Source organism: Simochromis diagramma, unplaced genomic scaffold (genome assembly GCF_900408965.1).
Source record: "Simochromis diagramma unplaced genomic scaffold, fSimDia1.1 OVJJ01000402.1, whole genome shotgun sequence".
Classification (NCBI taxonomy): domain Eukaryota; kingdom Metazoa; phylum Chordata; class Actinopteri; order Cichliformes; family Cichlidae; genus Simochromis; species Simochromis diagramma.
The window spans coordinates 478,167-505,468 of NW_024386972.1; the positions used below are offsets into that span (position 1 = coordinate 478,167).

Here is a 27,302-nt window from a genome sequence, read left to right on the forward strand (position 1 = left end):
TTTCTAGTAACATGATTTGATTCAGTAATAAAAGGGGTGTGGGTGTGTGGGTGCAAAGCCCTCCTGTCTGTAATTCCTGAATAATGAAACAGAAAGTACAACTCAAGACATCCCGGGCTTCTGAAGAACTGAAATCTTTTATCAAGACAGAACAATAAAACACTTAAATGTTTAAAAGTACTCCTCAGTTCTCAAACATTTCAGAGCATTGTTAAAGGAAGAGGTGAGAGAACGCACAATGTTGTGTTTGTAGAAATCTATATATAAAAAAAAGAGTTTGAATTATTTGAGTGTCATTGCCTTTTCTTGTTGTATGGAAACAGCAGAGTTTTCATTACTTACTAGTTCATGAAGCCCCCTTTCAATACATTGTGTAAACATGTATGTAATTGCACTTTATATATCAGTAATATACAATTGGTAATCCCCACAAAACCTGTATCTTCTACAAACATCAACCAATATGTTTTAACTTAGTGTACTGACTGACATTTTTCCATACACAATTATTATGATTTCATTGTAGAATACTTCATTTCTTGCTTTCTGGTGGTTGTTTTATTCTGTGTTTGGTCCCGATGACCTGCATCATCCTAACCACTCAGCCAATTCAAATAGCTGTATATAAGCAATTTATTTTCTAAACAAAGTTACAAAGTGCTGAACAAAAATGATTAAAGCAACAAATATGAAAAGTTAAATTAAAAATAAATACCGTGGAGAAAAAAACAATTAAAAATTCAAAAATATTTGATAAAGGTGTTTGCAGCTATAGAAATCCAAATTCTATTCAATTCAATTTGATTGCATTTATAAAGGAAAGTATAGATCCTTCAACAAAACCGAGAACCCCAACAATCAGAAGACTCCTTTTGAGGAAGCACTTGGCGACAGTGGGATGGAAAAAACTCCCTTTTAACCAAAAAAAAAAAAAGGCTCAGTGAGGGGCAGCCATCTGCTGGTGCAAAAGACTTTAAAGCATGAAACGTCTTCAAAACGGTGTTTTAATCTATTTTCATGTTATATTGAGTCTATTAAAACACACACACACACACAGAATATATGCACATATAACATGTGCTGATGACATGACTCATCTCATTACTCCGAAAACATCAGTACAATAGATTATAATTCCATTTTCAATATCAACCGATGAATTTCATATTCTGAATAAACCCTTTTAAATAAACATTTCATCGCTCTCAAGCTGGAACTTTACAATGAACGACCACTGTCATCGGATTTCATTTACTTCCACTGTAGAAACACTAGGTGGAGATAAACATCCACCACCAGGCACCATACTCGTAATGACACGATTTTATAGTACAGCACAATGTTCTCTGGTGATGGGCACCTCGATAATTTAGTAATAACAAACAGATTTCAAAGCATATAAAAAACAAGTCGAAAACACAGACTAAGGATAGTAATGCGGTCAATGGTGAATTTGAATGTTTATGCTTTCGAATTATTGGAAACAGGCAAAAAGGAAAAATGAAATAAAAAGAAAAAAGCACTCCCTGGTCTGTATCCCCACGTAAGCCCACCCCCCGTGAAAGTGAAATCTGCCATCCGTGCTGCAGTTCCTCTACAGTCTTTAATTTGAAGTCACTCCTACCAGGACGTATTTCCTCGGGCACAAGCGCGCGCTGGAGCCTGCCGTCTTATTAACGCACAGGTTTACTGACACAGCACTGGATCTACAAAGGACCCAAGGACACAGACTTTTGAATCTAGTTAGCCTGATTAAAAGCAGCTAACACTGACATCATTTTATTGTACGGCTCCCTAAACGGATGGTATCGTAATAAAAAAAGAAAAAAAGTTATCACTTGGGACCGAAAAAGGGACCGAGTATGAATGATGTATTGCGCAGAATCTCGGCTCATTTAGCCTACGATTAATTTACCGGAGAGAAGCGCATCTCCATCTCGTGGGATGCGAGCGGGGCATGTCTTGGCTGAATGCTGTTGCACGGTTTTGGTTAGACGGTGCCAAACTTGCGCAAAGAGCCCGATTCTGCACAAGAACTGATCGTTGCCAGTAAGGTGACCGAAAGCACACAATGTCAGCCATACGGCGGAAATTTGGTGAGGACTACCAGGTGGTAAACACCAACAGGAGCATGACTTTTTCCGCGCCGGTGAAGAAAAAGAGGCAGCGATTTGTAGAGAAGAACGGCCGCTGCAATGTCCAGCACGGTAACCTTGGGAGTGAAACCAGCAGGTACATCTCTGATCTATTCACCACGCTGGTGGATCTAAAGTGGCGCTGGAACCTGCTCATCTTCATCCTCACGTACACGGTGGCGTGGCTGGTCATGGCTTCGATGTGGTGGGTCATCGCTTACATCCGCGGAGACCTGAGCTACGGCGGCCACAACTCGTCCTACACCCCGTGCGTCGCCAACGTCTACAACTTTCCCTCTGCGTTCTTGTTCTTCATCGAGACCGAGGCGACCATCGGCTACGGCCACCGGTACATCACGGAAAAGTGTCCTGAGGGTATCATCCTCTTCCTCTTCCAGTCGCTGCTGGGCTCCATCGTGGACGCTTTCCTGATTGGCTGCATGTTCATCAAGATGTCGCAGCCCAAGAAGCGCGCGGAGACGCTGATGTTCAGCCAGGACGCGGTCATTTCGCAGCGGGACGGGAAGTTATGCCTCATGTTCCGAGTGGGAAACCTGCGAAACAGCCACATGGTGTCCGCTCAGATCAGGTGCAAACTCATAAAGGTAAGCACGCGCGTTACCTGGGTGATAGCCAGAGGATGTTTCTCCTGCGCCACCTCAACTCTGAACGTGTTGTGTCTGAATAAAAAACACTCTCAAATTGTTAAGTGTGTGTTAAGTGTTGTGACCGTTTTTCAAGCCATGCACCGAATTTCTGTTAATTCCCAGATTTGACTATTTCAGGGCAAAGATTCCCACTGGACGGCCTGGAATATACGAAGGAAAGCATGGACTTAGAACTTTTAACTGTAACTCTCCAAGTGTTACAGCTTTTCCTATATATATATATATATATATATATATATATATATATATATATATATATATATATAAACAACAACTTCCGTTCACACACTACACCAAAGTAATTAAGTAATAGATAAATTGTACATTTTTTCTGACCTAATGGAAGATTTATATTTTATAGGTACAGAACAGTCTGGACAATGAACTACCAGAAGTTTAAGATCAGCCTGTACGTGATTTGAAATGAGTTTAGCATCCCTGCTGTAGGGGCTCTGCTTTTATAGCGAGGCTCCATCGTGAGTTGTGCTTTAATAAGTGGCCATTTACTCCCCGGAGCATCCTACTTACAGCTACAGGCTGTGTATTTCAGCTCTGTGTTTATCAGCTCTCCTCTCTTCATTTCTGAGATGCTGAGTGAGCCGCCTGCTTCAGCGAGGGTCATCACAAACTGCCCCCCACCCCTCCTTCAGTCAGCAGTATGGCTGTCAGTGGGTTGTATATTCAAATTCAGCCTCAACTTAAGCTGTCCACAGATGAGATGAATGCCTCCCCCAGGAAATAGTTTGTGGCCAACTACAGCACGAGCACTTGGTTAAAAGATCATTTCTAAAGTTAACCGGCTACAATGGCTGTAATTCCTGTGGCCACTCTTTCCTAAAGACAGGACAAAATGTAACTATTAAATACTGAGACGTGACAGTGATTTGGCATTTTACCAGAGCAACTGCTGCCTTTCAGCGCTGCAAAAAATAAAAATAAAAATCCGGAGGATGAAAGGAGAGCTGAGGCAGCTGCTGTCGGCTATGATAAACGGGAAGAGGAAAACATTTTGTGTCATGCAATTTCACAACTGAAATAGACTGAAACTGCAGCTTCAAACAGCAGTCTCTCACCAGGGGAATGCTTTTCTCAAGTCCTCTAAGCAACATTTCTTTTTGGCCTGCAGACCTTATGACTGATGGACAGTGCTCAACAGTGTCTGTGTATCTCAGGTGCTGAAAAAAGTCCAAACACAACAATTCATCACAATTTGAGGACTTTGTATGAGCCCGCATAAGCTCCCTGTAGCAGTGTTCATCAGTTTAAACCTTAATAGCCGGCAGCGCTTTGTTGTGACAGTTAGATGTGCTTTTGTCACTCCTTTGGAGTTGTGAGGTGATCTTCAGTGACGGCTCACTTTTATGAACTCACACCAACGAGTTGATTGTACTTAGTTGTTTATTTTGTTTTCTTAACCAAGTCAACAGAAAAAATGTTTAAAGTCCTTTTAAAATGTTTTAATCCCTCTATTTTTCATTTGACTTCAATAAAAAGAAAGAAATAATAAATAAAAGTCACTCATTATTAAAAGCCTTATTACTGCCACTGTTTCAGCTCTTTCTCCCATTTTTCTTTCATTACTTTATCAATTGTCCTTTAATTAACAGCTGAGAAAGGCAAAGGAAAAATATAGTGTCTTGATTGCACTTAATCACCAGTCTCACAGATGAATAATCACACAGAATGCACCATCATCAACTTTCCTGCCTCTGCAGAGGAGAGCAGTTCATTTCAGGCCGTTTTACACTCTGCATAGTCGCCTCTAATGCATTCTGTCCTGTTTGAAATAACAGAGTGAGAGCAGTAAAACAAACACCCATGGGACACGCTGTAAAATTTCAGCCTCAATCAGAGCCACTGTAGATTTATCATTAAAGAGGAATTGTTATGAAAGTTTAAGCTGTATTCGGTTCCTGATACTGTAACTGAATTCATCAGTCAGGTGTGATTTGTAGCATTCATAGCAGAACGTACTGGAACAAATGCTGCATTACTGTTGCTGATTAGATACATAATGGAGACCCAGTACTTTAGCTGTGCAGGTAGCTTTCTTGGTCTTGCCTCACGTCTCAAGTTTAAGTGAACGTGCCAGCCTGGAGTGCTGCTTAATTACTGCATGGTAAACATTTGCTGTTTAGAGTGCTTTCATCCATCAGGTTTTTTTTTCAGACTTTATTTAAACAGTCCTTGGCTTCCTTTCTAAGATCAGTTGATTAAATTTATGTGATGATCCTGACCTGGGATTTCTGCCAGTGAGTAATGATCATTAAATGATATTTTTAAGCTACAATCATTTATGTGTTAATGGAAGGTCAGATGTCCAGGACACATGAATCATGTGTAAAATAAAAATAAAAATAAAAATATTCAATTAACCTGCAGTAAAGGGTCAAAACCTGTTTGATGAATTCATAAGTCTTGTCCACATTAGCTGATTGTGATATTTTAAGAAGAAGCCTTCATCATCTTTGGATCCTGGACTAATCGTGCTGTGAAATCTGTGCGCAGGGTATGATCGTAGCACTGCTGCATTGTTCCTTTTTTCCTGCCCATGTACGTCACTGTGTTGTCAGACTGCACAGCGGTGTATTGTAGAGTAGATTGATTCAACATAGCCCTCTAGTACTACAGCTGCACTGTGCAAACGATGCCATGGCTCATGTTCAGGTAGCACGCCACTCAAGGTCACTGTCAGATGTTTTGCCCACAAAGCTGGCTGAAGAAATGAGGCATGCTGCAGTAAATCCTAATGATGGAGCAGTGCAAACGTACGGTGGCACGGAGATACCTAGGCATGGGCCATAAATATGCTGTGGGACCTGGATACTCTGGACTTTTGGGAAAAAGTAAAGTTGGTGTGTGTGCAGTCAGTGAATTATTACAGAAAAGAATACTTGGTGGAGTATTTGGACTCTTCAGCTATGTATTTTCTGACTCTTTTACACAATGATGTAAGAAACTGTCACTGGAGTGCTAAATAATTCCCCCTTGCTACGTGGGCGTCTAGTGGCTATGAACATTAAAGCCAACACTGATCTCCTTGAGTTTGCCCTCTATCTGCTGGATGTGAATTTTACTGAGTTTCATCAGTAGAAGTTTAGAGGACTGAAGCACAAGTAGAAATGTAAAGTAGGAGGTGATGGTGGGCGTGCCTCTTTCCATTTCACACGTCTCTTTTATCGACAAGCTCAGTGACATGTGGGACTTGTCTAGAAGATGTGATAACAATATAAAAGATTTACTTTAAACATTGTAGCCTTATTTCAATCTCCCACTCCCTTCTTCCGTGACTTGTGACCAAGACTCGGAGATACCTGAACTTCTTCACTCGGGCTAGCAACTCATTCCCAGGTCGGAGTGGGCACTCCATCCTTTCTGCCTGAAAACCATGGCCTTAAACTTGGAGGTGCTAATTTTGGTAAATGGACTGGTTCTTATATAGCGCTTTTCTACTCTTCTGAGCACTCAAAGCGCTTTACACATTTGCTGCACATTCTGAAGCAAACTACCCCATTGCAAACTGGAGGTCATGGCTTGAAGGAGCTATCAGAACTAAATCAGCTGGAAAAAGCAGATCCTGAGAACACCAAATGTGACACTCTCCACCCTTTGGCTGCCACAGCATTTGTGACGAAGAGCAGGAGTAGGGAAGTCCAACAATGGAAAACATCAGACTTGCTGATAGCAATACAAATCAAACTCCAACTACAGTAATACCAGGATTACCATCCACAGGGCTGCAGTGAAATTCCCTCTCTAAGTCCACAAAACACATTTTAGAATGATTCAAAAATACTCACAAGAACGAAGAGTTAGTTATGGGTTATGGCACCAGGATAAAAACCGGGTTATTCGTCCTGAATGTAAGATTCAAGTAACCAGTTTGCAGTGCTAGATGTGAGTTCATGAACCCATTCAACTGCATCCAGTTCAATAGTGCTGTTAGACAAGTGTATTTCAAGGCATTTGTTGGCATAGTGTACATACATATAGCCACTTTTAAGAGAACTAGAAAGAATGCAGCTTTAGGCTGTATTATATTTCACCAGACACAAGTAATTAACTTGTGTCTGGTGAAATATAATAGTAGATCCCAATTTTATGGTTACACATAACAAACTTAATTATGAGCAGAAACACAGCTCTCTGGCAGTACTGCCCACCCTATATCCACAACGCATGTTAATGTAAAAACATAAAAGTCCTTGAAATTCCATTAATATTGATGCAGCATTAATTAATAAACCAGTGGAATGCAGAGGTGCTCTGACCCCTGCAGCACAAGTGAAATATAATATTAAAATGGAAACATGCAGGCATGTGGGTTGCCGTCAGAGCGCGGTCGTAACGAGCTTATCTTGGCAAGAAAAAAAATTGGTGGGACAAAGGAGATGGAAGCAGTAGACAGCAGCAAGTGTGGCAAACAAGACTGAACAAAAATGCAGCGGGGGAGAGTGACAGCTGGGCGGTGCTCGTCAGTGTCAACAGAAGCTTGTCTCAGTAGGTTGGTCCACAGCAGGAGATAAGTGATAAGGGCGAGAAGCAGAGAGACAGGCATGCATGCAGGAGCTTAGCGAGACAGGCAGGCAGATATGCCGGCATGACTCGCAACATCTGCCACCGTCTAACTCTGAAGGACAAGCAGGGAAAGCAGAAGAAAGAAGAGAAGAAGAGGCAAAAAAAGAAAAGCGATAATGTTGTGGCAGACAGATTGAGAGACAGAATGCAACGTCTGTGCGAGAATCACATTTTATCTCCCGCTCAAAGCCCAGTAGCTGGACACATGTCCACATTTGCATGTCAAACACAAAAGTAATACATTTGTGTTGCATTGTTGATGTCTGGGTTTAGTATCTTTCTCAAACACATGCATTTGCACACACACAGTCCACACAAACTCTCACTGAAGGGGAAGTGAGTCACCAGGGAGAGGGCCTGCCTTCACTCAACTTGAATCTCAGGTGGCTTGGTAAATTAAGCACCCCCTCCATATCAGGACCTCTTCCAAAGGCCATTAATTTCCCCCCTGTGGCGCTGACTGTTTAGCAGCACTAAGAGAACACACAAGGCTTTTACACTGTTGAAGCCATCCAGCAGCTTTCTGCGTCCTTGGCAGGGGTATAATTCTGTTGTAGCACTACAGCGCTAGTGAGGCAAGCAGTGAGGATTTATTAAAATCAGCAGTTTTACCTTTACACCCAGAAATAAATGACTTACCAGTACACTGGTTTCCAAATGGGAAAATCTAGTGCAGTAGCACCATTATTATATTTAAATAGAAGGAAATCTTGAGCTTTGCCTGTTTTTGATGTCATAAAGATTGCTGCTAAAAAGAAGGGCAGTTAGATGGATAATTAAGCTGGATAAAAAGGATTTAAGCAGCAATACCTATTACCACACTGGACTGCATTTTACTGTTCACTAAGTGTAAATATGAAAACATCAGAGGCATAATTGAAGAGCCTCAATGTTAGCATTTTTCCACCCTCTGATCTATACCATAGTTAGACAAGAGGGTTCAGTTCTCAATAATCAAGGCACTTGGTAATGTAAGGTAAAGCCTTAATAATAACAGAGAGAAAACCCCAACAATCAGAAGACCCATATGAGCAAAGACTTGGCAACAGCAGGAAGGAAAAACTCCTTTTTAACAGGAAACAACCATGTGCTGCAGCCAGTTTGGGAGTGAGGGGCTGGAGACAGGACAAGTTCTGTAGCATACAGTCTGTACCAAGCAGGAGGTCATATTTGTCAGATAATGACATCAACAATAAAAACAAACATAAAAAAAACATAAAAATGGGTGTGCTCTAAAAGGAGCTACTGTAAAGTTTTTTATTAAAGACTGTAAAGGTGTTAAATTCATTGCTGAAGTTGGGTATTTCCCCACAGGAGTCAGTGGGGACTGTCTTGCTTTTGAAGCCAGCCTCAAGTAGCCAATGCAGGAACTACTGTTTTTCTACTCATTTCTCAGCCCTGGAGGTTGCTGCTTTGAAATGATAGCTTTGTGCTGCTAAGCTAAGCAAACGGCCCGATGAATGCCACTTTATATTTATCATGCAGAGTGAGAGTAATATCTCCAAGCTCTCAGCAATAAAGTGAAAAGTATTTAATGTCAGACGATGTAATCCTATAAGCTGGGATTTAGACCAAAAGCAAAAGGAAGGGCTGCTTTTGTAAGGGTGTCTGTTATTTATAGTGGCTACCGGTAAGACAATCGATCCAGGAAGTCCAGCTGGAGTAAACAGATTAATGCATTTAATGGCTTAACAGTTGCCAAAACACTTTACAGCGGACATGACCTGATTGTTTTAGGCATCAAAGATGGAATTACTTTATCTTTAATGGCAAAGGTAAACAGAAGCAGTTTGTTTGTTTTGGCAGAGCCACCCTGTGCAGGCACCCCTCCATTCCAGGCATGATCAGACTCTGACTGAGGAGATTTTACATCTCTTCCTTGATGAAATCCCCAAATCGAGTAACATTATTTTATTTGTTACGAGAATGCACCCCGTAGACTGACAGATCAAAGGCGCGGTGGGTGGTGTAGCTTTTTACAGCTTTTTCTGCTTGCTTCCTTTTAAGTAGAGTTCTCACTGTTACATAAAAAACATCCGCATTTCTTGCTTTTTTGACTTAACTTCAGTGGACATGTTACATCGGCTCCCCGTCTGCGCGTTCAGTGAGCGGCAGCCACTGATGCAGCATGATGGGTGACACTTTCCCTCAAGAAGGCGAGCCGGGGATCTGTGGGCACAGACGTCTTCCTGTGAAATGTCACACCCTTCTGTCCTCAACATCACGGTGAATACAAATGACAGGCTGTTTGCCATCTGTGAACCGATTGGCTCCTTGCTGAAAGGGCCGGGGAGGCCACTCTTCATGAAAGTTAACAGTAGGCGACGGGAAGAAGATATAATCTATTTAATCTACTAATAAACATTAACAACGGGGAAAGATGATTTTCACCCTTCTGTTTATGTATGAAATGTTAGAACTCATATGGGTATTATCAGTATTTTTTCTTTTTGGCCTTTTCTTTGAGCTTCTTTCTTGATATTTTCATTTAACACATACTTTACTTATTTAGATTTGCCCTATTTGGTCTACATTTGGTCAACAATGTTGGTTTTTTTTAAGGCTAGACTGTTGCTGAGAATTTCAATGGGGTCTAATCTGCTGGAAATTAGGAGGTGTGTACACAGTGAATGAAAAAAAAATGAAATAAAGATTACTGGTGCTTGGGTTGTCAGAACGAGATGCTGGGAAGGTGAGAGACTATTGTTTTAACACCTTCATTCTCACTTTTACCCTGCATGTCTGCCAGTCATTGTGACAAGTACATTTCAGTGCTATTGCCTCCTCAGGTCAGTTGTTCTTGCTTTTACCACTATACAGCAAAAATACACTTCATTAGGTCCACATTGCTTACATTGTGTTGGATCTCCTTTTGCATTCAGAACTGCTTTAATTCATCATAGATTTGGAACCATCAGAATTTTTGGTTCATATTGATATGACAGCTTCACACAGTTGCTGCAAATTTGTCGACGGCGCATCCATGATGCAAATCTCTTTTTCCACCACATGCCAAAGAGGCTGTGTTTGACTGAGATCTGTGACAGTGGAGGCCATTTGAGCACAGTGAACTCATTGTTGTGCTCAAGAAACCACCCAGTAGAAATTTCAGTACTGAATAGCTGTTAGCTGGTGGTCTTTTCTTCCAATATAACAATTGAAAGACGTCACAGATGTTACTTTGGCATTGGTTTGAGGTACTTCTTAAACATTGCCTCGATATCTTGATTAGACTTTGTAGAGAAAGTTTGCATTTAAGGTTTTTTTCTTTGTTGTTGGTTTGTTAGTTAGAATAAATGAAATTAAATTAATTACAATTATTGAGAAAAGAATTATAAGAAAAAAAAACCCTAAATGGTGGATTGATGTAATCTATTTCACACTTTGTAAGAGATGTTCTGACATGAACTCTGTATAGGAGCATGGTCTGTCCGTCTATGGTTAAGTTTTATATGTTGTACTGCAACCAGTTTTGATCAGCGTTAGGGGTTTAATTATGTTTGCTGGAAAGTTTAAGATGGTTTGAGCTTCATGACATGGTGCGTTAATGTTGCTGGAAGCAGCCATCAAATGATAGATACATTGTGGTAATAAAGGGACGGACATGGTCATCAACAATAATCAGCAAGGCTGTGGAGTTTAAATGATGCTCAGTTGGTGCTAAGAGGCCCAAAGTGTGCCAAGAAAATATCCTCCACACCAATGCACCACCACAACCAGCCTGACAAGCTGATACGAGGCAGGATGGATCCATAGGATTTATGTTGTTTATGTCAAATTCTGACCCTACCATCTGAATGTTACAGCAGCAATTGGGGCTCGACAGATTGCTGCTGTAACATTAACAGATTTTTCCAAATCTTTTTGTCCCCATCTGACAAGACGCGTAGGTCTGTCGAAGCAGTTCTGGGAGCGCTTTGTATTTAGTTGCTGTTGTTTTGCAACAGTACTACCACAAGTGAGCCTGGGACCAAAGATAACGTCTACATCTTCTTCATTACGGTCCCGTTTTTCAATAAGTGTGGCTGATGGAAGCAATTCTCAGCGACCACTTCTAGTTTACAGGTTTCACCCTGTCTGCCTTTGAGCACCAAAAACAACTCATTCTCCCCACTTTAACTCTCTAAGTATCCAATTTCATATGGTACCATGTGAAATTCCAGAAGGAAATTGCCTTTTCAATGCTATTCCAGTGGACTTTAAACGCAGCTTCGGTTACCTTTTGATCAAGGATAAAGAATACGTGCATATATATAGTAGCAGTAGTTGGGTTTCACATGAAAAGTACTCACCTAGTGGTAGGTACTGCAAAGGAGAGGTTAAACCTGGCAGATTGACAATGTGTCCTCATAAACTCAACTATAGCCTGTAAAAAGCTATTTTTGTGCAGGAATATTGGCTTCAATCAAACACACTGACTTTGAACCAATGAGACTGCAGGCTAAAAACTGGTTAATGCTTCAGTGGCTTTGGACCCTTTCACTCTCACATGCACCTCTTTCGGGTGATGTGTAGGAAAGCTCAGGGCTCTAAAATGTGTGTTAAAATGGGTCATAAAACCTTTTAGCTGTGTAGGTAGAGTCATTTGCATGTTCTACATGAAAGCAAAACAGTACTTTGAAATTCAGAGGGTTTTTTTTTTAACATGACGACAATATGATTCAATTAATTCATTTTGTCAGATGTGTTTTCCTCAGCTGGAAATACACTTCCATAAACAGCAAACACCACACTGATAATGTCCTAAAGATAATTTAGGTGACAAGAAGATTCTCGACACTTTCATGTCTGCATGGCAGATATGACCGGTAACTTCTTTGAGTCTATGCTGGTTGCCTGGCAACTGGTCCCAGCATAGTCTGACCCCAGCCTAGTACAAAACTGTGAATTGGCATGAATTTTTTTACACTTTGCTTTCTGCTTTGTTTTTGTTTTAAATCAAATAAAATGTAACAATAATGTCAGGTTTTAAAGTGTCCACCTCAAATCAGTGATTTTAAGACTCTCTTGCTAGTTTATGAAGTTGCTAAATGCCAATCACCAGCATTATCTCAGTCAGGCTTTCTAGTTTATGTAGCTAGGTCCCTCACGAGTCAGAATCTCAGGAGTTCTGACTTGAGGCTGCAGAGCAATCTGCCTCAGAGTCAGAAGGACTCCATCTTTGTAGAAACCCTCAAAACCCCTTTTATGAAAGATTAGAAAATCCATTTAATGTACATCTTTTCTTCCTTACACTGCCTTGGTGGGAGTGTTGGTATAAACTTCAATGTTTGTTCTAAAATGTCCTGTTCATTTGTGTCTACAGTCTCGGCAGACCCCAGAGGGCGAGTTCCTGCCTCTGGATCAGTGTGAACTGGATGTAGGTTTCGGGACGGGGGCGGATCAGCTCTTCCTAGTGTCACCTTTGACTATCTGCCATGAGATCAACAGCAACAGCCCGTTCTTCGACCTGTCACAGCGCTCGCTCATGAACGATCAGTTTGAGATTGTTGTCATTCTGGAGGGCATCGTGGAGACCACTGGTAAGAACGTATTCTTATTTCTGAGGTCCTTTTGCTGTCTTTTTTAAAAACAACTAACTTTGTGTAAGCATCGCTGTCCCTTATCATTTGTCTCATCATCATTTAGCAGGTGTTAGATGGAGCTTCTCAGTAATATAAAATGAAATATTTAACACAATGTTTAATTTCATGGTGTTTAATTATTCAAAACACAAGGCTGCTTCCATCTCTGTTAGTTTTTCATGTTTCCCTCTCCCTTGTCCCTGAAGCAGTTCACCACTTTCATATCAGCTTCCTGTCTGGCTGTCAGTCCATTTTTATTTAATACAGTTTTCCTCATAATGTTACAGCGTGTTAGTCATCTCCTCTTTGTCTTTTCCCTGTCTGTATTTGAAATATTTTTCTACTCTGTCTCTTCTCTTCATCTCAGGTATGACATGCCAGGCAAGGACATCTTACACTGAAGATGAAGTCTTGTGGGGTCATCGCTTCCTCCCTGTCATGTCTCTTGAAGAGGGCTTCTTCAGAGTCGATTACTCCCAGTTCCACAACACCTTTGAAGTCCCCACACCTCCCTACAGTGTCAAAGAGCAGGAGGAGAAGTCCTCCCTGACGTCACCCAACCCCCTGCCTGTTGCGCCTACTCCCCCTTCGCCTCTGCTGAAGAACAGCAGCCGAGTAGGCCGCAGGGAGAGGCTCCTGTCAGCTGACAATGCAGACCATGTAGACGATCAAGTCTCCAGGCTGCCCAGCAAACTCCAGCGCATGAGCTCCAGCAGGGAGGAGCATCTCTGGAGGGGGCTGAAGACTGGGTCAGCCTTGCCTGGGGGGAAGGCCTCCAGCACAGGAGATCTGCCGCTTAGTATTCAGAGGCTGAGGTCCAGCTCCATCCCTGTAGTGAGGCAAGGACATCCGGAGGAGCAGGTCCAGCTGTTGTCTTTGGATGGAGAAGCTGAGGAGAGTGAGCTGGAGAAGCACAGATTGCCCACAGCCATTAGCACCATTGCTGCTCCAACCCCAGCACCAGTCCAGATCTCCTTGGTAGGGACTCGGCCAGAGGACAACCTGCCTCCCAAACTGCGCAGAATGAATGCTGACCGCTGACATCTGCAAACTACCTTCAGGACTAAAACTAATTTGAAAAATTTATCAGGCTTGATGGGCATTGCATATAAGTAAAGTCTACTGTGATCTAGTTTTTTTTTTTTTGTAATTTCTGCAGATTCTCTCCAGTTTTCAGTATTTCTTATCAGGCTCTTTACTAAGTTGTCCATTGCCACAAATAGAAGGACAACACCAATAAGCCATCCATCCGCTCATACTGTGACTCAGTTTTGATATATCACCATCTGTGCCCCCCACTGACTTTTAACATTTATGTCCTTGTGCTTGTTCCTTTCATTTCTTTTCCCAGAAGTTGCATCAAAGACTTTCTTATGGCCTCAAACTGCTGTATCCACTTTTTTTAATTGAACAAGCACCAAAGTGGCAGTTATAAATCAGACTGATCATTTGCTAAACCAGTTCCCTTAAAACAGTGACTGTCCAGTGGCTGCTTAGCAAAGATAACCAGGCACGGCAAGTCTGTCAAGCTTTGGATTCACTTATTATTCTTGATTTCTCATATAATAAGTGTGCAGTGGTGTTTAAATTAAGCCTTTACCAAACATAAAACAATGTGCAAAACGATAAGAAAGTGTTTTAGAGGTTTGCTCATTTGTATCAATGTAAAATTTATCTGTAGCAGATGCTGTTTGCTACAGGACAACCTACTGTAGTAGTCAAATACTACCTAATCTCTAAAAACAGATTTTGCATATGAATATGTACAATCTGTAGGCAAGACACAACATTTCTGTACCAGGCACACTCTGGTTTCTTTTTGTAGTCTTTTTGTAGTCCAGGTGCACTTTACTAGCAATGCGCCGATATGATATTTGGATCAGATTTTGGTCCGAGCCTAATTCTAAAGGCTGGATTGGATATTGTTTAAAACAAGATGATCTATGACCAATCTATTCATTTTTACTGTATTTGATTCACTCAGCAGCAACAGTGGTTGCTATTGGCCAAGCTAACAAAGTACTAAGTAAGCTAACAGCAAAGCAGCAGTTGATGCTTTCTCTTTCTTGGTCCTTCACTTGTTTGGAAGCTTTTATTACTCTTTATTACACTCTTGGTTACATAATGTGCTTGTGCCAGCTCAACTTCACACCAATATATTGAGGAGCAGTAAAAGCAGGTGAACTCAGATTGAGAGGAAGTAAAGGAGAAACTTGCATGACTGTCAATGAAAGCAGTGTGCAGTAGGCTTGCACTGAGCTCGGACTAATGCAAATAAATTAGATAAATAATGAAAATTACATTTTAGATTTTATTAATTTTTCCTGTTGTTGTTTATTATTTTATTAATAAATATAAAATCAAGTACATTTCTATTCTTGGATGCATGTATTTGTTAGGAAAGCATGATTTAAGTTGAGCCTGGTGCTAGCTAAAACATAAGGAATGATACTCTTCCTCACAGTGAGGATTACAGTTTATTGATTTAACTCTGGTACCGGATCAACAGATACTCAATGCCAAGATCTCAGTATTGGATCAGAATTGGTAAAAGTAGGATTGGTGTGTCCCTATTATTGACTAACTTTGGTTGATAGTCATTTTGTAGAACAATAGAGGAATATGCATTTGCTAAAACACATCAGATAACTATCACCTATTGCCTAACAATGATTTGAGTTTTTATTTGCTTTTTTGCCCGACATCACAAACACTAATCAGAGGATGGAAAAAGAGAGTAAGGTTCTAAGACTATATCCTCTTTAATTAATTAAATTTATTTTTACGTAAAATCCAGCAGCTTTAGCTTCAGTCTTTTTGCACAGTATCATGTCTGAAGGCATCCAGTGCATATTTAGATAATTTTTTCAAGATTAGGCATTGTTTTTTTTTTTTGCTAACATTGACCTCTCATCCCACATGCACAGCTTACATTAGCCTAATTAGCTAGTTAACATAAAGCTAACGAAAAATCAACGGCTTATCTACAATTTAGTAGAAAAACTGCATGAGTGCCATACAAGAAAGCAACAGGGGGACAGGGTTTAACTTTACACAATTTAACCTGAAGTGGATCCCTGATACACATGTTACATTAATATGTTTTAAGGACTACTATTTATTTGGATGCTCACATGAGCAACTGCATTACCTATTGTGCAATTTTAACAATTTTTACCTCTTGGTGCACTGTTTGCATTGGACCATTACACATGGGGTGCCAAATGCAATCACAAATCAATTTTAGACTGCAGATTTTCTGTCATTATTAACTGGTTTATCAAAATGTAAAAAAAACAACAGCAACAAAAAAAACAATGTAGGAATGCAGGGAAGATGACGTCAGAGGATCTGTGTATTATTGCCAATATAAAGGAAAGATTACTTCATATTGCAACTGCTAAACAATAAATTCTTTGAAAACACAACTGTGCCTGTTAGCACTGATTTTTCCCTATGAAAAAAAAGCTGTATTGCCTTTTCTGTTTGACTCAGCTTGTATATTTGCACACTGTACTCAACATCCAGAGCAGTTTCATCCTGCAGAACCTATCAGCAGCTCATGTGTCACCTGCTGTGATGGCTAAACCAGCATTCATCAAATATTAAAGCCTTAAACGTGAGCGTGAGTTTGTTCTGTTTTGAAGCAAATTTTAGAACGACAAGCAAGATCCTTCAGACAAAATCTTCAGGTAGTTACCCCTGGCTGGAAGGTTAACCGAGTTAAATCTAGCCCCTCAACCTTCTCCTCTGGCTGCAACTTATATTATATATATTATATATTTACTTATATTTTAGTTTTCAAGCTGCCAAAAATCACAGGTTAAAGGAGCTTGGTAAGTGGCATAATTGCTGCTGACACATGTACTCCATAGGCAGAGAATCTTGCAGAGATAAGACTTAAACATCAGAGGATGTCGAGCGTTTATTAGTCATGCTGCAAAGAATAGCAGAAGAATGAAATGTGATTATGTAACTAGTTGAGAGTAAGAAATGACCTCCGTCCAGCTTAAGATAAAATTAACTCAGATAAATGGTGGTGGGAAAGAATAAATCAAAGACATAATGCTGTATAATGATGGACCAACTGAAATATGCATTCATTATTCAGTGATCATTCAAATGTGCTTGGGGAAAAAAGATTAGTGTAATTTTCATTCAAAGGCACTTTCTTGATAAAAATTTTATATATATAAACAGTTTGCATCATTTGTATTCACTGACTTATTTCATATTTGGGTTATGCTAAAAAACTAATGAAATTGCATTTAATCAAGCAAAAATAAAACACACAATAAGTGCTTATCATTACCTTGAATATCATAAGAAGAAAAAACCTTAAACAGGAAAATTTTAATTTAAAATTGGTAGATTTACTGGAGCAGCAGGAAAGAAAAAAACATCCTTTTAGTAGAAAGAAACCTCCAGCAAAACTGAAGACAGACATAGGCCTTGATCACTTAGGGATTGAGGGAAAATAAAAGAGAAAAAAAAACAGATCATAGAGAGGACAAAACACGCAGTATGTGAGAAAGAAGATAAAATTCAATTTCATGGCTGCAGTGTATATATACACATATATATATATATGGGGAATAAAAACGGGGTAGTGGAGGAGTAATATATAGTGACTTATCCAGCCCTAAATATAATGATTATTAAAATGGAAAGCAAACTGAGAGCTGGTTCTATAGGACAGTGTCTGATTAGCTATGCCTCCCATTCTACTTAAACCTACAATCTGAGACTGAAACGTTCTATTAGGGTAATATAATACTAGGAGGTCTTTAAGATGTGATGGGGCCTGATTATTATAAGATGGATTTTATATTCTATTTAGGATTTAACAGACAGCCAGGGAAGATAAACTAATATGGGAGAAATATGATCTTTCTCCCGTCTGTTACCACTCTCACAGCAGTATTTCTGGATAAGTAAAAGCTTTTCAGGGAGCTTTCAGAACTGCCTGATAACAAAGAATTGCAATAGTCCAGCCTAGATGTAATGTGTGTGAATTAGCTTTTCAATATAACTGTTAGAAAGAGTGTTTCTGATCAAATGGAAGTCCTACATACTTGTTTAGTATATGTGCTGAAGGACATATGCTAATCACAAAAACCCACCAAGAATTCTCACAGTGTTACTGGAGGCCAATGCGATGTCATCCAGAGTAAGTTAGGTACCATGTTTTGAAAATTTGTTTAGGGCCAATTATAATACCCTCAGTTTTGTCTAAATTCAGAAACAGGAAATTACAGGTCATCCAGCCATTCATGTCTTTAACACATCCCTGTAATTGTAGTAATCAATTTGTGTAATCTGGCATCAAAGATGATTACATAATTTGGTATCATCTGTATGAGAATGAAAAAGTATAAAGTGTTTTCTAATAACATTACTGAAGAGAAGCATGTATAATGTAAGAAGTATTGGTCCTAGTACAGAACCCTGTGGAACTCCATAACTAACTAATGTGTGAAGAAGGCTTCCCAAACTTGAATTTATCAACTAGATAAACATAACTGAGACTGTTTTAAGTGCATTTAATTCTTCTAGAACAGCATTACTTGGAAACTTACTAGGAAACTTTATACATCTACTGCGCTTTATCACTTAATTTGACTATCTCAAGGAGTTAAAAGCTCTCACCTAGCTGTAACATTAAAGTAGTGTTTATGTGTTGATATTTATCATATTATTTTGACTCATTGTGCATAAATGGTTTATTTTTTGTAGTTCGTAGATTATATGCACATACTGAAAATGGCCCTGCAGGTGAAAACCACCTAAAAAGTAAACAAAAACAGAAATGTTACTTTAATAGTAATATGTGTTTTATCACATCATCATTCAATGCTGTCTTATTAAGCATGTCATATTTTGATTCTGTATATCAAAGAGGAAGAGTTGGGTGTATAAATTGTTATACACTCATGGCCATGACCCCCCTTTTGAATCCAAAATATTTACAATTTGGTGGAAAGATTCCTCTGAGATTTTGGACCATGTTGAGATGATAACATCACACATTTGGTGCAGATTTGTTAGAACAAACATCCATGTGAATCTCCCATTCTATTGCATCTCAATGATGACCCTGAGTACCCTGTGGTTATAAAGGGATGGGAATGTTCATTAGGAATACTCAGGTTGGTTGTGGTGTTTAAACCGTACTCAATTGGTACTAAGGGTGCCAATCTGTGCCAATAAGATTACACCAGTAAACACCATCACTGTCACCCTGAACTGTTGATACAATGCATAATCGATCCATGCTTTCATGTTTACATCAAATTTTGACCCTGAATGTGGCAGCGGAAATCAAAACTCATCAAACCAGGCCACATTTTTTCAGCCTTCTAATGTTTAATTTTGGTAAGACCCTGCGAACCGTAACCTCAGTTCTTTTTTCTTAGGTGACAGGCGCAGCACCTGGTGTGGTCTTCTGCTGCTGTAGCCCATCTGCTTTAAGGTTTGACGTGCTGTGGATTCAGAGATGATCTTCTGCATACCTTGACTTCAACAAGTGTCTTTCTTTCTTTGGTTACCGTCGCCTTCCTGTCAGCTTTTAGCAATCTGACCATTCTCCTCAAACCTCTGATATACAAGGTATTTTTTAAATTACCACTCTCTAGATATTTTCTCGTATGGACCATTCTCTGTAAACCCCAGAGATGTCAGACCACTGTGTGTGGCACCAGAAACCATGCCACGTAGAAAGTCATTTAAATCACCTTTCTTCCCTTTTCTGGTGCTTGGTTTGAACTTAAACTGGTTATTTTCATTACTTTTACAAGTTTAAATGTGAGTGTATACATTTGGGTTTTTAATATTTTACAGACATATCAAGTCATCTAAAAGTAATCTAAAAAGCAAATAGTTATTGCTAAGAAGCACTGTTTTTGTACTGAATTGTAGTGGAGTACAAAACAAGTATATCAGCACTGTATCTAGTTACAGTGATTAAGAAAGGTTTCCACTATGATTATCCTTTAATAAAACTCAATTTCCACAGTATGTACTCAGTGAAAAGGGAACTTTATTACGAAAGTAAAGCAAACAAAGATATGAAGCTGTATTACTTCCAGCTTCATTGCTTTTTTTAAACCCCCAAAAGAGACATTTTCACAAATCTTACCAGTCCTAGACTGCAAGGCTTCTAAAGTTTGACTGTAGACTGTAGTCCTTTTTGTACCAATTTAGATTTCATTTTGAATCATTGTCATGTCTGTCTCAAATAGCATTTTTATGCCACCACAAAGGCAGAAGTGAAAGTAGGACGTGACTCCACGAGCCCCGTATATCTGCATGTTTTTCTTTTGCGCAGGGAAACACAGCGAGAAGCTCTCGGTTGGAGCACCATGATCACACATCCACATTGACCAGATGCTCATGCATAGTCAATGAGTACAAAAATCGCTGCTTCTCTACACTGTTAACTTCATGAACTGGACGATCATGTGAAATAAGAGATCATTTGGGATGTGGTGGTACAGCTCAACTGCGTTTTGGCCTCTTGACACAAATACAGCCATTTACATGCATGAACTATTAATAAATCTGCACCTTGGGGCTACTACTGCTTTGAAAGTATGATGTTAACTGGGAGTTTCTTGTACTATCCAGATGATTCAAACTCCACTAAAATGCACAAATAAACTGACTCGGTTTTGAAACAGAAAGAAAAAATACCACAAGTAAACAACCTATATATAGACATATATAATGTAATTCAGAATTTCATGAAAATATCAAAGACAAAACCTTACAATTCCAAAATATTTTGCACAACAGAAATTATGCCTGAATAGCAATGAGGAAATCAAGCAGATTTTTTAAAACATTTCCTTTTGATCAATATAAGGCATCATTTATTTGTGCTGCCATCTGTATAATGTGCCCACAGGCTCACTCTGGGCAGCATAGGTAAATAGTGCTCAGCTCTCCCTTGCAGAATCTCAATTGCTTTTCTTTCTTTACTTTTTCCATGACTCACAATTCGAGTGCATTTTATTGCCATGGTGTTCTATCTACTGTGATTCCAGAAGAGGGAAGGAAGGAAATTTACTTGTTTCTGTAACTCAAGAAAGTGTCCACCTGAAAAATGACTGTCTCAAGGTAATTTTTCCCTTGAAGGTTTCCCCTTCACTACACACTACAGAAATGTAATTTCATAGGTCTCTATTCATCAGACTTATGCTGTAAGGAACCACATGAATAGAATGACTCCACGTCAAGTTAATGCACCATTTTGCTGATAAGTCAAACTGTTATAGAGAAGATGCAAATGAATACATATTTTTAGTTGTTTAGTTTTTCAGTTGTAATTATTTAAAATGAAATTTGTCTTTAAGAATATTATTTTTTGGAAAGTCTGTAAAACTTCAAATCACTGGTTTTTCTCAGTAACATTAAAGCTGCTATTATCAGTGGAAAATAGCAGCTTTATTGGAAAAAACCCAGCCTTGGTTATTTTTACGTAATTATTTGACATTAGGAAAGGAAATAATCTGCCTCGATGAGACTATATGATTGCAGCTTGATTACATTTGATTCTAATGCGTCAGGTTTTCTATTCAAACTCTTTAAAACTGTGAATGAAAGCGTGCAGATACAGTAATGTTTCAAATCATTGAGAAGTGATAAGAAAAAACACAAAGACTGAAATCTCTTGTATTTAATGACCAGGACTGTGAAAACATCAGATCTGAAGGGACCACTTTACTGAGAAAATGAGGAATAGGCAAGATTTTGCCTTAATATCCTCAGATTTATCCTCAGATAATATCCAACGGCGACTCACATACTTGAAATGTGCAATTCCCTTGTATTCTTATTCCTATTTATTCTATTTATCCCTTTTGTATACTCTGTATTTATAGATGTGTATATATGGTATATTTCTGCTCACATTCTGTATATTCTGTCGGTGCTGTGCTATTGGAAACCGAATTTCCCGGAGGAACCCACCCGAGGGATTAATAAAGTTTCATCTAATCTAATCTCTAATCTAATCTAAGATTTTGATATAAACCCTTTTTTGATATAAAACCTCTTGGAGTCTGCAAAAGACTTGAGACTGGGGCGGAGGTTCACCTTCCAGCAGGACAATGACCCTAAACATAAAGCCAGGGCAACAATGGAATGGTTTAAAACAAAACATATCCATGTGTTAGAATGGCCCAGTCAAAGCCCAGATCTAAATCCAATCGAGAATCTGTGGCAAGATCTGAAAACTGCTGTTCACAAACGCTGTCCATCTAATCTGTCTGAGCTGGAGCTGTTTTGCAAAGAAGAATGGGCAAGAATTTCAGTCTCTAGATGTGCAAAGCTGGTAGAGACATACCCTAAAAGACTGGCAGCTGTAATTGCAGCAAAAGGTGGTTCTACAAAGTATTGACTCAGGGGGCTGAATAATTACGCACACCCCACTTTTCAGTTATTTATTTGTAAAAAATGTTTGGAATGATGTATGATTTTCGTTCCACTTCTCACGTGTACACCACTTTGTGTTGGTCTTTCACGTGGAATTCCAATAAAATTGCTTCATGTTTGTGGCTGTAATGTGACAAAATGTGGAAAAGTTCAAGGGGGCCGAATACTTTTGCAAACCACTGTAAAAGCTGATGTGTACCACAAATCAACGCATACGAGTGAGTATTTAAGGTTTGACACCATCATCCACTGGAGCAGAAACTGGGTGTCATCAGGACGCTACAACACAGAGCGAACACCATCCCCACAGACAGAGTGGCCAGGGAAGCAGAAGAACATCACATCAAGAAGGCCCTGAGTAAATGTGGTTAGGCACCTAAAGAAAGCTCCAGCCGATCAAGGAGAGAAGAAGGACAACTGCTGTTTAAGTGAAACCCTTAGGGATTCCTTTTGTGTCAAGGGTATCGGAACAGCTGAGATGGATTTTCTCTAAACACTAAGGTTGGGAAACCTACAGTGAGCTGAAACTGAAGAAGTCACTTGGATGAGTGATGAAACGTATCTCCCACTGAAAACGCTACGTCCAGATGAACAGAATCAACTTTTTGGGTGGTGTCTGAGCTTCTCTGGGAATTGCGCCCTAGCATCTGCATGTAATAAACATTTGAATTATTTATCACTCAATCAGCCACCACAGCACTTTCCGTCACACAGAGTTGTCACAGACTAACTCTGTGTGCTCAGCTCATCAGATTTAATTGCGTTGGAAGCAGTTTTATTTGATAGGATCCACTTGAACAAAGCTTGAAAATACTGACCCAATAGAGAATAATAAAGCCAACATCCTGTAGCGGATTAAAATTATTAGAGTTGAAAAGAAACGTTTCACATGGAACACATCTCATGTGTTGCAGTTTGGAGATAACCCTTCAATCTAAAAGATGTGAGGTTGATGGAAATCAAGAACAGGATCTGAGACGTCAGAAAATATGCAAATTTTTCTGGAAATATGCAAATTTTTTGGGTCGTGAACAAATCTTTCTCGAGCCTCTCTTTGAAGATTACTAAATTAGCCCATATGGTATTTACTGGATGTGTTACTTAGGTAATCCAGAGGGGGAAGATAAATTATAATGACGAAGACTGCAAATTGTGTGAGTAGTACAAGGACTTTTTAGATCAAAGGTTTTAGTGTTCCTCGGATTGGGATGGCGGAGTGGGCTTTTTTTGTGTCTTTTCTCCCATATCAAAGCCAAAACAGACAGGCAGTGATGTCTTTGTCACTCGCTGAAGGTCTCATCTAAATGAAGGAGCAGTGTGTGGGGGAGAAGCACAGAAGACTTTAATTTGATTTGAATAACAGTAGAACAATGTGCACCTTGAAACAAATTGAGTTTTCAGCCTTGCATGGATCAAAAGCAAATGAAGATCCACTCCTCTGAGTTACTGAATTTGTCACAAGAAACATGATAAAAAACCAAGCCTCTGAAGCTTGTAATGAAATGGCTCCCAGGAGTAGCTTTTAACCTAAAATATTTAGGTAATTGTTTTTTATTTAGTGCTCTTCATATCCGGATGAAGTCACACATTTAACAAGAGGGTCTTCCCCAAGCAGTGCTTCTCACTTATTAAAAGATCAATCAAATATTTATTAGACACGTTACACAAGAGTTGAAAGTGCTCACGAATTTTCAGCCTTGAACTAGTTTGACAAAGACCATAAATGATTCTGTCTGCTTCACTAACTCTTCCCTGAATTTTGTAAAAGATTTAATAGTCCGTCATTCAACAGGAAAAAAAAAACCCACAAAAAACTGAAGGACAATTATTCATTCAGAACTGTATTTGCTCCTGAGGTGCATCATCTGCTAATGTGCGCTGAGTGATTTTGCATTCACAGTGGTGGGATTGTAATTCAGAGGGTTTGAAAAAGTCTTGGTGGGAAAACCCAATTAGACTGCCAAGAAGGGGCATGTAATCAGATTCTGCCACCCTGTAATAGAGTGACAGGACTGGTAATAAGTCGGGCACACGGTGAGTGTTCCCTGCGAGCAGATTTTAGTCAGGGGTGCCCTGGGAAGCATGACTTGGTTCAAAAAGAGCACACAACATCCTCCCCTGCTAGTCTGATAATTATGAGATACACACTGTGCAGTTTTAAGACAGGAGATATTGTGTGAAATACATTCAAATCACATTTTATTGAACTAACCTGACAAAAAACTCCCAAAAAACTAATTAGTGAAATGAATAAATTATCACTGTTTTGACAGGCTGTTGAAAGTCATTTATTTATATTCAAATTATAAACAAAAAATAAAACCATCCAAGCGAGAGGTTTTTCTGCTTTTCTCCGTTACACATAACCCCAATCTCTTGAGATCACTGCAGATACGGGTTACACCAAGGTAATTAAAACAGGCCATAGTCTAAACTTTCTATTGATGCTTTTTAAGTGCAATTTTACACACTTGCATAGTAGCAGCAGGAGTATATGTGCATACTCTGCATGGTTTAAAAGCATTCAAGCTGTCTAGTTAGAGCATGCAGAGGTCATTAGCTGTAAATGCACCAGACAAATGGCTGTGCTTTTTGCAAAATGGTTCAATCACAGAACTTGTTAAAGACCGGCTAATACCTGATTCAGCTGTGTCTGATATTTGTGTTCTCACATGTACCTCTGTCACAGAGGTAAGCACCGGGCAGTAGTGACACTTGAAAATACTGTAATGCAAACCAGATACCGACTGCTCACCTTCAAGGGAAATTTGTCCATTACTGCGGAAATCGGCATCTTTCAAAAGGTGCAACTTTTATTTTTAAAAGTTAACAACTTAGAAAGTAGATAGAGGGTATTTGCAGACAACTTGGCATGCAAACTACAGCCACCTACAGCAGTTTGCTAGTGACTAAAGCGATCACATACATTTGGTGCAAACCAGTCCAGCGCCATATACCTACTGGGGGTTCACTGACTACTATTCATTAAATCTGTGTGACTGAGCCCTGAAGTTGTCATGTTTCTGTGGACATTCATGACAGGCACTATTGCAGTGTGAGGAGCATCATTATTCCAGCGATTATATTGCACAATCAATGTTTTTTCCACAGTCTTATATTAAGGCCTATTGTGTTCACCTCTCGCCCTTACTTTACTGTTCCCGGTCAGAATTAACCGGTCTGTTTTAACTGCTCTTAAATTAGCACAATACCCATTTATCACCACCAAATTTTTATTCAATATTCTTTAGCTGTGAACAATGTCTCAAAGTGGTGTTTCACATGAATTAATAGAATTAGACATAAAATAACTGCAGTGAAAATACAAATAGACACTGAGAATGTATTACAAAATGAACATGTAATGTAAAAAACTAAATGGAAATAAATGGAAAACCAAAGACCAAACTCAACATGTGTGTGTGTTCATCCACATGAGTGGCATGTGACACTCAGATGAGAGTGGCCTTTGCAAACATAGGCATCACATTTGCAGCATCTCAGGCTTGTTTTGTTGTCTCTACGGGCACAGAGCTCACACCACTTCCTTTTCTGTTCATGTCCTTGTTGGGGGAGAGCCAGAGCAGCGGCTGGGGCTGGGGCTTGCACCCTTTTAACCAGGCTAGCAGAGGCTGGTGTGGGGGGAATGTGCTGGCGCCGTTGAATAAGAGGAGTCACCAAAGCTTTCCCCAGCTCTGCTAGGAAAAGTCTCCTCTTGAAACGCTATCCCTGATTCCAGGTTGGGTCGATGGCTGTCCACACCACATATGCGTTGAAAGCAAACACATCAAGGATGTTGTGGAACAGTGCCACAGGCCAGCGGACTGTCATTTGCTTACAGGTGTATGTATCAGTAAGCTGCAATAAAAGGCACAATAAATAAGAGATTGGGAACAATATTGAATCAGTTGTACAAAAAATGCTACGATTCACATAAATAAAAATAAAATAAAATGACTGATGGATCAAGCTTTACATTACCTTATCAAGGCAGTCAACGCCTCCTTTGTTCTTGTTGTATTCCTGGATCATAAGGGGCTTCGGGTCCTCTGTGGTGCCGACAGCGGCGTGTTTGTGTAGCGTGCTCATCAGGATGACATTTCTATTCATCTTAGGAACATATGACACAAGAGCGTGTGTGTCAGTGAAAGCAAATTTTGATGAGCGTGCCTCTCTTCCTCTGGTCGATACCAGTACAGGGGGAAGTTCGAGCTTGTTCTTCTTCACTGTCCCTACCATGGTGAGCTTTCTTTTCAGTAGCTCCTGACCAAGAGCATATCATGTGACAGAGCGTTCTCACTCCCGAGGCGTAACATGTCGACGTTTTGTCACGTCCCGCGGCGTTCCTGAGGAACGCGAAAGGAGACCTTCGGCGTTCTTATGGTACGCGGCGGGTTATGGCTGGAATCCAGTGCAATGACGCTCCCGCGGTAATAGACGTTCCAGCCCTGTATTCCAGCCCTAAACCTAACCTTATCCCTAGCCCTGACCATAACCTTATTCCTGACCTTAACCAGGACTATAATGATGTTAAATAGCGTGGTTCTAAGCGATTTGAAGAAAAAGAGCGAACATGTGTAGATTCAGTCCAGACGGTTCTCATATTTTCTCTTTTTTCCGAGGTCGTCATTTAGGAACGTGGTGGGTAGCCGAAAACGTAATATGGTGACGATTTGTCACCTAGCGTAAAATGTTACGCTTTGGGAGTGAGAACGGGTTGCATGTGAAGAAGTCGTCAGATTTGATATTATGACCTCGGAGACCAGTTGTCATGTCCAACACAACATGCATGCCCTGGTCTTCTTCAGCCCTTTCAGTGTTGGGTTTCCCCATGTATACCTGCATATTCCAGGCATAGCTGCTCCTGGTGTCACATGCTATCCAAATCTTTATTCCACATTTCCCTGGTTTGCCTGGATTGT

At 39.8% G+C, this 27,302-nt stretch overlaps 1 protein-coding gene across 1 annotated transcript; it reads left to right on the top strand.

Annotated features, from left to right (window-relative positions):
• The first annotated feature begins 1,402 nt into the window (after positions 1-1,402).
• Positions 1,403-16,373, top strand: LOC120738156 (G protein-activated inward rectifier potassium channel 1-like). Its single transcript, XM_040039271.1, has 3 exons — positions 1,403-2,740; positions 12,687-12,903; positions 13,313-16,373. Exons 1-3 carry the CDS (start codon positions 2,072-2,074, stop codon positions 13,984-13,986), a joined length of 1,560 nt encoding a protein of 519 aa, XP_039895205.1. The 5' UTR covers positions 1,403-2,071; the 3' UTR covers positions 13,987-16,373.
• Positions 16,374-27,302: the final 10,929 nt, after the last annotated feature.